Here is an 11,000-nt window from a genome sequence, read left to right as displayed (position 1 = left end):
TGTGAGTGCGTGCGTACTTGCGTGCGTGCATGCGTGCGTGCGTGCGTGTGTGTGCTTGTGTGTGTGGGGGGGGGGGGATGATGCAATGTACATACCACGATGATGCAATGGGCAGAGCACGATGATGCAATGGGCAGAGCACGATGATGAACTGATAACCATTAGGTTGGCCCAAAAAATTCCAAAGCTTATACACCGAAAGTCAACAATAATACGAATTTTGACCCGAAAAGGGGGATATGGCTTAGACTCCGGTGCAGCCAATCCACCGTAAAATACGGTGTCACTTGAGAAAATAGTTTCATGAAGGGGCGGCATTGGAAACAGAGGTGCAATGTCTGCTTTGACAATTTTTTTCCAATTGCTTCTATTTTTGTTCAGTAATACACCGGTATATTTCATTTGGCTGGAATACATTAGCTTCTTCAAGTACAGCTTTGAAGGATTGCTCATCAACGAATTTGACAATTACACTCTACCAGGTGAGCTGCCTGTGTGTATGTGTGTGTGCGTGTGTGTATGTGTGCGAGTGTGTATGTGTGTGTGTGCATGTGTGCGTGTGGTGCATGCGTGCGTGCATGCACCACACCACACCATACAATGCAATGCCGTACCATATCCGAGCTTACAGGTTTCAGTTCCCGTTATGGCAACAAAGAATTGGATTGAGTTTTTTTCTTTCTTCAGATTCTTGGCGTTGTGTTCATTTTTTTGGTATTGAGATTTTGCGTCATAATAATTATTATGTAAGCACATTTGCTTTGCCCGTACAAGAGGCGTGTTGACAGGTCTGTCAGTCCTGCTATGTACACTTTTATGTGCACTGATATGTACATGTACTTCGAATTCACATGGTGACCATATCCGAGCTTACAGAAGTGTCAAGACATTGTATCTGAGTAATGCTGAGATCGTATCATACTAGTACTCAGAGGTGTTGGACACGCTACGGTCGCTACAGTATTGGCCGTACCACTTTTCGCCCCAGGTACAGGCGACGGTTCGATACCGGAACGGCTTGACAGCCAAATTTGTATAGACCCAAACCGATCATCAGCGTTGATTGTTCACTCGAAATATGTTTGTGGAAGGAAACTGGCATGTTGAAGTTTGCTCTGAGGCCAGAATCAATCGAACTGAGCCACTCCTTTGTGTTGACCCATTGTCTCCAAGTTGCCCAATTTTTCGCTTCAAATCAGAGGTGGCTCCAAACCAGAAAGGTTTTAGAGTGCACGTCAAATTCACTCTGAGTTCTGAAATTAGTAATTGCTATCGCTCCACGACGGCCAGTACATAGTAACAATAAGCCTTGTGTGTGCTTCCATTAGTTTTGATTGGTATGCGGTGCTTTATTGGCGAGAGGCGAGCCGCTGTTTACCTGCGACAAGAAGTTGATTTTTCGAAAGTCGTACTTGAAGTAAAACTCAAGTGCGAAGCAACACGTCGAAAACTCAAATGCTTGGTATGGCGCTTCTGGTCATCGCAGAGCCATGAAATTTAGGCTCGGAGCATAACACATCGTAGTCTCACTGTGAATATCGATCATAGGAAACACAAGAGGGTTTGGAGGAAAATAGGACCGAAAGAACTCCACCGCCCACCCCAGAGCATTACAAATCAAGTACCCTACGCAGGATAGCTGCCGAGCCGAGGAGAGCATTCTTTTGCAATTCAGACACAGAGCAGTTAATACTATTATCATTATTATTATTATTATGCTTGTTCGCGTTGACAACACCAAGCAAGCTTGGCTAGCCTTCGCATAAGCCGACTTGTATAGGATAATCCAGAGCACTCTCTTTATAAAGTAATGTGTTCTGCTGTCTTCAATCTCCAGGAAACTGCACAGAACAAGCACTGATCTGCTATGATGATGGGAGTCAAGTTCTTGCGAGGCTGTCTCTCGGAGAGGTATGTTCAAAGAGTCCATATGTGTAACAAACAAAATCACCGGACATGGCCAAATTTCCCGGGCCGGCTGGACACTATAATTGTTGACCCATCAGAATTGGTGCATTAAAGGGTGTTACAAAACCACAAGTGTGAAACTTGAAAGGCCTTCTCGCTTATGACATTGTCTACGTTGCAATGTTGTATCTCGACTCTGCCGTACCGCTGATGTGTACTGAATGGTATACATTATATGCGCTATGTGTGATTTACTGTATACGCTGCCATTGTATGTTACATATGTGTGTGCTTTTTGATGTACGCCGTTTTCATGCTATAAATAGTTGGCGGTCTTGGACTTTAGTTATTATGTTCGATCAAGTCAAATATACCGTTTTAAGAGGCAATAGTTGTCCTCGTGCCGTGTGGTCGTTCGTTCCTGACAATTTAGAATCAGAGGGTTCATAACACAGGGGTTTCCCCTCCAGGATGTTCATTTCCGGGCAAGAATCCCAATTGGTCGGCCCATCTCACATACTGTGCCAATGCCATGCTCTCTTCTCACGGAACAATGCGGACAAAATCCTAAAAATTATGCGCATAAGTGTGCGTGAAAAGCAGGTCATTATGCAGGATTATGCGGTATAATGCAGTCATTATGCAGTCATTATGCAAGGGTTATCTGGGATTGGTACAACTTTAGCATACAGTGTCACGCAAGTATACAACTTGTCGTACAAACTCATGGGCGGGTACGACTTTGTAGTACATATTCACCATCATAAACAATTTTCTTGTACATTCCTATAGAGCTTTTCAAGGACACGGTTCCCACCACTGCCCCGGCGATCACCCCAAGATTGTGGTGAACAGGTCGCATGTCAAAATGCATCGAAAAGTATACGAAAAGTGACAGGCTCGTCTCCACCAGCGCTTGGAGCGATTCTGAAGCCGGTTCTTTTTCGCCCAAGCCATGGAAGCGCTTCCTGGCAACTGCTCTGACTCAACACGAGTGGCGGACATCAAGTGGAGTGCCATTCTACTGCTTCTTTCACCTCCACGCATCCATTCCCATACAAAGTAAACGTGAAGTGGGCTTCGCCTGTTCATCAGCGATTCAAAAATTTCTCGCACTTGACCCCAAAAAAGTGACCGTTGGTACGACCTAGAAAAAGTTCTATAGAGAATGCGGCTTTTGTGTAAAAAAATCTCGAAAACGTGGATAAAAGCCAATAACGCAGGGAAATTGCGTGTCTGCGGAATCACGGTATCCTGTGGGGATAGCCTGCTGCATGCTCATGTGCAAGTTCATGCCCGCCTGCTTTTACTAACACGTGTGTGTGTGTGTGTGTGTGTGTGTGTGTGTGTGTGTGTGTGTGTGTGTGTGTGTGTGTGTGTGTGTGTGTGCATGTGTGTATGCATGTACACGCATGTCTGCGCACTCACGCACGCTTACGTGTGCATACGTGTGCCTGCCGGTGTGGTGTTGTAATTTTACAACTCCCTCATGCACAGGGCATCGATCGGATCCAGTGGGACGTGATTATCATGGCTTGTCTATTCGTGGGCTTTTCTACCCTGGCCTTCATCACACTCACTCTACGACTACACTTCCTGAAGAGATAGAGGGAAACCCCCTACTCGGCTGGCTAGCTGGACTTGTCAGGGTCGCCACTTGCCGATGATTGACGATGTGTAAGGGACTTCCCCATCTGCAGTGCCACACTGGCTATTTCTGATGTTCAAAGTGTCGCAGTTTACATGTACATGCACATGTATGTAGGAGTAGAGTGGTGTTGACTTATCGCATCATGATCGCATGAGTTTATGGGCATGCACATTTGCTGATGGCCAGGTACGGTGGTGGCCTGGCACGAGCGAAACTTCTCTACTGTAAGCTGGTCTGTGTTTCTCCGACAACACATTTTTTCCCTCAGCACAATTGTACGCCGCTGGTAACGCGGATGTACGAACCGTTTGCTTTTTACTTACATCGGCTGGTTGTCTGCCAGCTCACTGGCTGGTGGCGACCGTTCCGAATTCAAACCAGTCTGCAGATGATTTCTTATGTTCTTTATATACATGGACCAGGATGTTCCAGGCTTGTTTAGGTATGTAGAAGATTATATCTCCCTTCTTTTTCGCACAATAATTATACCTTTTAGAATACACAAAGGCACACAATGAAAACCTTGGCAAATTTATTCCGTTGTGACAACGGAATAAATTTGCCAAGGTTTTCATTGTGTGCCTTTGTGTACGCCGCTCTGCCTGAATCAGGCATTGAGCACTCTTGCAGAACCAAAGCATATTGCCTCTGTACCTTTTAGAATATTCAACTGTCAAAATTACTAACATACTGTACATAGAGCATACCGACCTCATCAAGCAAATTACTTTGAACACAAGTACATGTACATGTACTATGTACTCAATCTGCGGACAGAACTGTTTCGTCCTTTATGGACTCATCAGCGTGTATGTACCTGTGACAGCACACTCAATCTGCGGACAGAACTGTTTCGTCCTTTATGGACTCGTCAGCGTGTATGTACCTGTGACAGCACACTCAATCTGCGGACAGAACTGTTTCGTCCTTTATGGACTCGTCAGCGTGTATGTACCTGTGACAGCACACTCAATCTGCGCTATGTATGTGTGTATGTGTGTATGTATGTATCACCCATAACCATATTGGTCGCAGGGGCATTGAATTGTCATTGCCGGCAAGAGAAGAAGCTACGTACACTCATAAACAAGTTGTCTATAATTATTCATTCGACGTGCTCAGCAGCAGCGACAGAGTGATGTATATGTCCATACCCTGAAATCGAGATTATTTTGCTGATCGATTACTGAATGGATTGTTCCATTTGAATCTCTTTAGATCAACGCTGACTACCACATCCTCCTGTGTCGGGCCGCCGCGTGTTTGCAATGTACATGTATTCTTAGACATGGGTGGTGTTCCGGTCTTGTGCGCTTTAATATGCCCATTGGGCAATGACGTAATTTGTACCATGAACACACCACACAGCCACCTGGGCATGGCCGGCCGTCTGGGGTGTTGAACAGTGCGCACGTGCGTTGCCGATCCCAGCGTACTCGCATGCATTACTCATACCTTCCATACCGGTATTTGGCAATGCGCAATGGGCTTTATGTACTGAGCCACGGCATGCCGATCTTATCTGCACGAGTGTCGATTTGGAGTGTGCCGGGGATTCTGAAGATCTGTGACTGCCCGTATCTCCCTGATTCGGTACATGGCTGTACAATGAAACCTGTCTAAGACGACCGCTCAAGGCCAAGGACCTTCACAACCTGGTCTCTGTTACCAGGTGGACTCCTTATCCAGGGTCATTTTGCTGGAAATAGTATCCCTTTGTCCTGGTTTCAGTGGTCTTTTATGACATGTAGTCGCCTTATTGGAGTGGCGCCTTGACCGGTTTTAGGGCTTGACGGATAATGCCGGCAGAAAAATTGGCAGAATTCGGTACTTTTTCTGGTAAGTTTCATGCATGTTTGGTATGTGGATAAAGAAATGGAGCAGAATTCGAGGAATTGCCCGCCATAAGGTTTGTATGGTTCTGCCAATTTCGGTGCAAAAAAAGCAGAATCTGCCACCTTTTCGAGCATTATCCGCCAAGGCCTAACCGGTTTTACTGTACATTTTTTGCAGCATTAACTTTACTTTACGTTGCTTTGCTTCACCAGGCATACAGCATACAGGCCCACCGGAACCGATCTGGTTGGTCAGGTTATTACTGGACCAACGTGTTGGCCACCAACCGTGACCATGGTGACTGTCTTGTTTACTTTTGTGGAGGGCATGTGTACCCGCAATACCCGTGTACCCGCAATACCATACACAAACCGGCCATGATACTACCGGACCAATCAGAAACGGCTTCCTGTTGTCCTGGTGACATGTACATATACATGGCGAAGAGCACCACCTTTATAGTGCTCTCAAGGTACAAACATCACCAGAGATATAAAATCACATATGTTGCAAAAGAAGAATCCACGAGCGGGATTCGAACCCAGCACCCCTGTCTTTCCAGGACAGTGCCCTACCAATTAGGCATATGCGGATAATGCCGGCAGAAAAATTGGCAGAATTCGGTACTTTTCTGGTGAGTTTCATGCATGTTTGATTATGTGGATAAAGAAATGGAGCAGAATTCGAGGAATTGCCCGCCATAAGGTTTGTATGGTTCTGCCAATTTCACTGCTTTTCGAGCATAATCTGCCATCTTTTCGAGCATTATCCGCCAATGCCTAGTACTAAGGATTCTCGGATTAGGCTACCGCCTACCGGTGATCACACACACACTCATGGATCCTTCTATGCTACACAGAGGCGCTCCGTTTCCAGGGTGACAAACACCTCGTGAACCCCGTCCCATAGCAGCGTGAGTCAGTGTCGCTTCTGGAGCCTGGACTGGAGGTTAGAACAGACGTCGAGGACCCTAGGTCATTCACAACGCTGTCACCTCCAAACCAGCTAGTCGCAAGCCCGCGCTGGGCACAACATTACGAATTATTAGTGATAGCGACTTCGGCGATGATTTGTAAGGATTGGAAAGGGTTTGCTCCCCACACTGCCACTGGAGCTCGCGCTTCACCGCCGACTTGACTTGACACTTGACTGACTCACGGACTTCTCGTGTGCTCTGTATGCCCAGTCAAGTGTCAAGTCAAGTCAGTGGGAAAAGCGAGAGCTCCAGTGCATGTGGGGAGCAAACCCTTTCCTAACAAATCATCTGTCATTCTCCACTAATTCATGGCAACATCATTATCAAGGGCTAATCGCACCATCACTGCAATCGCTGAGTGGGACCATGCTAAGCAGGCATTCGTGACACTTGTAAGTAATTACATAGTGGAAGGGTAACTGAAATCCGACCCCTTAGCCATGCGTTCACAAAGTTCTAAGGTCTCTGTACTAGTATTTGCGTTTTACCATCCCGGGTTGGGTCTTTGCGTTTGCATGCGCACCGCTCAGGGGTCGGATTTCAGTTGCCAGCATTGTAGTTACGTTGTAACTAGCTAACTAAAGTTAGTTACTTGCTCAAATCTACACAATTGCACCGGTACATCATGCCAGGCGCTCTGGACTTCGAGAAATACCAGTACACGTACGTGTATTTCTCAGTCGAAGTCCAGAGCGCCTGGCTTTGATGCATGCTTCGAGCCTCTTTGAAAGTATTTTGTAGCTGACTTCGTAAACAGTGCGACCAGTGATTCGGCCGGTCGTTCATTCTGAGGTGCGCTGATCAAGAAGACTTACCAGTATCAGCTAGAGTATTATAGTGTATCTACTCTTGGTAAACTCCACAAGTAACCTACAACTACTTGTAGCGCTTGTGCTTGTAGCGAGGTCGGAATAGGAATGGGTTTCCGGAGACGAAGTGCGATGGCATGCCCAACCAGAATAATGGGCGTCACTGTTCGTGGTCGTCGCTTCTTCGGGCTCTTGCCTTGAAAGCGATGCATCAACTGCTGAAATAGGAATAGGCATCAGAAAGCCATGTCGCAGCCGGCCTGAGATTGTGGATAATTACTAAAGTGGTTCATTGGACATAATCATTCAGTTCATCCTCGAACTCGAAGGTCATGCACTCCCCCTATGGTCTACTACTAGTAATCATGGTAGTATCCAGTATCCACTGACTGGCCAGCAAGCACCGTCATGCGCAGTGTGCATACATGTGCTTGCCTGCAATAGGGTCACGTGGAGTCTGTGTGATTAGCAGCAACGGCCTGCCCTGGCCTGCCGGCATAGGCTGGCAGATGCGCGTCCGCGTCGATATCGCGATGGATGCTGCCAAGGGCAAGGAGCCATGCTGCATCTGCTTCTGTCAAAAATGTTTGATGTTGACACCATGTACCAGGCACTCTCGTCAGGTGACGACTCGAAAGACGTCCAAACGTCACACCAGCGTGGTACCTGAAGACTGATTCAAAACATTATCAGTACTGGTTCAAAACAGCCTTCGCTCAGCGCTAAAATAGTATAAATAATAGGAGGGCGTTTAGGTTTTCAAGACGAGCAGTTCATTTGAGGGAAGAAGTTAGTTCCTCTTCAAGTTCTTGTTCTTCATTTGAACTCGAGCGGTAAGCTCATGAGCTAGAGCGTCAGGTTGTACTATTGACCTATCGACCCGGACTCCTTCCTTGCTGTACCCCAGGCGGCGTGACCCACTGCAGATTGACTCTCGATCCCACGAAAATGGATTTCTCACCCAGGATTCTCCTGGTTCAGCTAGCTTCGGCGCTGATGCTGTTGACGCTTCGCGAAGCTGAGGCGATTTGCCGGCCTGTTTCGCCGTGCAAATGCCAGGACGAAGAGACGGGCAAGTACATTGATCTGACCGGCCTCGCTAACACAGACGGCGAGGCAGCGTTCACGACCACGGAGAACTCCGGTCAACTCATCAACACCTTCGAATACAACCCGTGCCTGAGCTTCAGCACGAACAGTTCGAGCTGCTCCGACGTGGCTCTGTGTGAGCTGAATGGCTTGACGGGCGACCAGTACGCCCTTGGATACCAGCAGGGCGCGGAGTTCACCGTCTTCCCTGGCAATCCCGAGCAGCTAGCAGTGCGGTACAAGTACGAGAGTTCCACGTCGCCCAGGGAGGCCTACGTGGCCTTGACGTGCAATCCAGACGTGCGCGTGCCTCTGTTCTCCTACATCTCCGAGGGGCCGCCGGGCACGTTTTACTTCAACCTGACGTCGGCGTGCGCGTGTCCCGGCGGCTGTGCGGACGCGCCCATGCGCTGCGACGAGCTGCTCGGCGGCCGGAACTGCTCGTGCGCGCTGCGCAACACCAGCGGCGAGTTTCTAGGCCTGGTGGACATCCTGTCGCTTAACGATCCGTACAACCCGCTGGGAGTGAACGTCAACAACAACCAGCACATCCACTTCAACCCGTGCTCGGACATGGAGCATGTGCGCTTCTTCCCCAACCAGTGCAACGGCATGACGGTGTGCCTGGCGAATGGCGATCGGGCCATCGACTACGGGCGCGGCTTCACCGGCAAGTTCACCGGCAACCTCCAGGCGGACGCGGTGCTGATGTACACGAGCGCGGACGGCAACCGCTCCACCGAGATCACGTTGGTGTGCGACCAGGACCAGCGTCACTCGCCGCGGCTGATCCTGGCCGCGCCCGTCACCGACGCCATGATTCAGCTGGAGATGCGCACCGTGTGCGCCTGCCCCGGCGGATGTGAGCAGCCGCAGGTGACATGCCAGCCACAGAGCGACGACTGCACGTGCAAACTCTCCCAGGACCTGGGCTCGTTCACCCTGTCCGACCTGAACAACCCCGAGGCACCCCTGCACGCGGTCGGCCCCGACCTGATCGACTACTACTATAACCCGTGCTCAAACATGAGCATCACCGGCCCGAACGGCTTCTGCAGGAACGTGTCCGGGTGCAAGGTCAACCATCCGTCGAACACCGACTACGCCATGGGAATCCAGTCGGGCGTCTCGTTCCGCGTGAGCAACTACGACCCGAACATCGTCACCCTGATGTACACGGGCGGCTCGCAGTCCAAGACGTTCCAGGTGGAGGCGCGCTGCAACCGCAACCCCGACGAGCTCGTCTTCCGCTTTCTCCGCGCGGTGCCGTCCTCGACGGCCGAGAATGCCGTCTACTACTTCTATCTGGAAAGCGATCACGTCTGCCCGCGCCCCTGAGTCGAGTGTCGCCGGATACGACACAGTCCGATTAATTCTCCCTGTCCCCGGCACTGTCGACACACGAATACTAGTACCAACATTGCCACCATGAACAGAATATGACCGGCGACTCCTGATGACAGTACTCCAGTGGCAACCATTGGACGCCACCTGTCGCACTGTCCACCCAGAGAATCATCTCCGGTTGCGACCGTCGAAGACAAGTGGCGTACACTAGTCACGTTGCTGGTTGTTGACTGGTTGCACAGCCGGTGCATCATGATTTAGTCGTGCTTGTTGATCCTTGTGTGCTGTAGGAAAGATTATTTTAAAGCTTTTGAGAGGTTCCAGGCTGTCCAATAGAGTGCTCAATGACTGGTTTCTGATGATCGCTTACATGCTTGTAGTGCGTGAACTATAGGAGTGAACACTTTACTCATCCTCATATTCTTGTTATATAATTTTAGAATGATTTGAAGACTCCATTGTTCTGCGCCTTGATCCTTGAGGGGTGGTGCCCGCGTTCCTACAGATGCGGAACGAGTCTGACGCGAACCGTGATTTTTTTGTTCTGCTTTCCATTTGCATGTACATGTCGTTTTTCAAGTCGAAAGCAACTCTACCGCCGAATTAATGCCACACAGGGAGGCTGTGTGTCAGTGGGTCGCACCAGGGAGTACTAAAAACCGTTTTTTTTTTTATTACTCCCTGGCGCGCCATGACCTTACACACAGCGTGCCCACTTGGCCACTGGCAGTCATTTGGAATCATCTCAATCGGCGCACAGCAAATCTGGCTGTTTCTTGCAATTGTGGGGTGTTTTCTGAGCTTTCCTTTGCTGTCTTCGTTGGTTTCGGCAATCATGCATGAAACATCATGAACAGAAAAGTACCAAATTCTTCTGCCATTTTGCGGGCATTATCCGTGGCCAGCAGGGAGTTGTATCCTATACAACTCCCTGGCCTGGTGGCCAGCAACCAGGGTCTACCCTCATCCTCATCTATAATATGAGGGGGTACCGGTTTGTACTCCCTACAACACTATAATAATTATAAGCAAGAGTACAGGGTTTATGTGATCTTGCTATAAGGGTTTGTAGCAGGGAGTGGTATTGTACTACTCCCTGGTTTGTAGATCCCTGGTACATGGTCTGAACCAGGGAGTCGTAAAATATTTTACGACTCCCTGGTCTGAACCGGGGCGCCGGCCCGGGCAGAGCCCCATTCAGTTCACACGTCACAAGTACGAGCCGATCTGCCCCAGGTTTTTGCCTGGTTGCAGCAGTGCCAGTACTGCAGTAGATCTACACATGGTAGATCGATCTACACACATAACATGCATGCAGTAGTTCCAGTCCGTTCGTAAATCTACGACTACGAGTGTCATTGTACAAACGTGTAAAAGTGATTTT

At 49.0% G+C, this 11,000-nt stretch overlaps 2 protein-coding genes across 2 annotated transcripts in view; both read left to right on the top strand.

Annotated features, from left to right (window-relative positions):
* Nucleotides 1-3,955, top strand: part of LOC135826450 (protein white-like) — a 36,955-nt gene extending 33,000 nt beyond the window's left edge. Inside the window, exons 19-21 of the mRNA XM_065339059.1 lie at nucleotides 382-482; nucleotides 1,838-1,911; nucleotides 3,406-3,955. Coding sequence (XP_065195131.1) covers nucleotides 382-482; nucleotides 1,838-1,911; nucleotides 3,406-3,516 — 286 coding nt within the window. The 3' untranslated portion in view covers nucleotides 3,517-3,955. The remainder of the gene's footprint in view (nucleotides 1-381; nucleotides 483-1,837; nucleotides 1,912-3,405) is intronic.
* A 4,011-nt stretch (nucleotides 3,956-7,966) lies between these two features.
* On the top strand, nucleotides 7,967-10,422 carry LOC135825581 (uncharacterized). The gene has a single exon (XM_065338189.1). The coding sequence runs from the start codon at nucleotides 8,129-8,131 to the stop codon at nucleotides 9,605-9,607; it is 1,479 nt and encodes a 492-aa protein (XP_065194261.1). The 5' UTR covers nucleotides 7,967-8,128; the 3' UTR covers nucleotides 9,608-10,422.
* Nucleotides 10,423-11,000: the final 578 nt, after the last annotated feature.

Source organism: Sycon ciliatum, chromosome 10 (assembly GCF_964019385.1).
Source record: "Sycon ciliatum chromosome 10, ocSycCili1.1, whole genome shotgun sequence".
Taxonomy (NCBI): domain Eukaryota; kingdom Metazoa; phylum Porifera; class Calcarea; order Leucosolenida; family Sycettidae; genus Sycon; species Sycon ciliatum.
The sequence above is the reverse complement of the archived record's forward strand: the minus strand, read 5'-3'. Positions and strand labels throughout refer to the sequence as shown.

What these genes read in the sequence shown, in the direction of transcription:
- LOC135825581 (XM_065338189.1), top strand. Translation starts at nt 8,129, where the DNA reads ATGGATTTCTCACCCAGGATTCTCCTGGTTCAGCTAGCTTCGGCGCTG.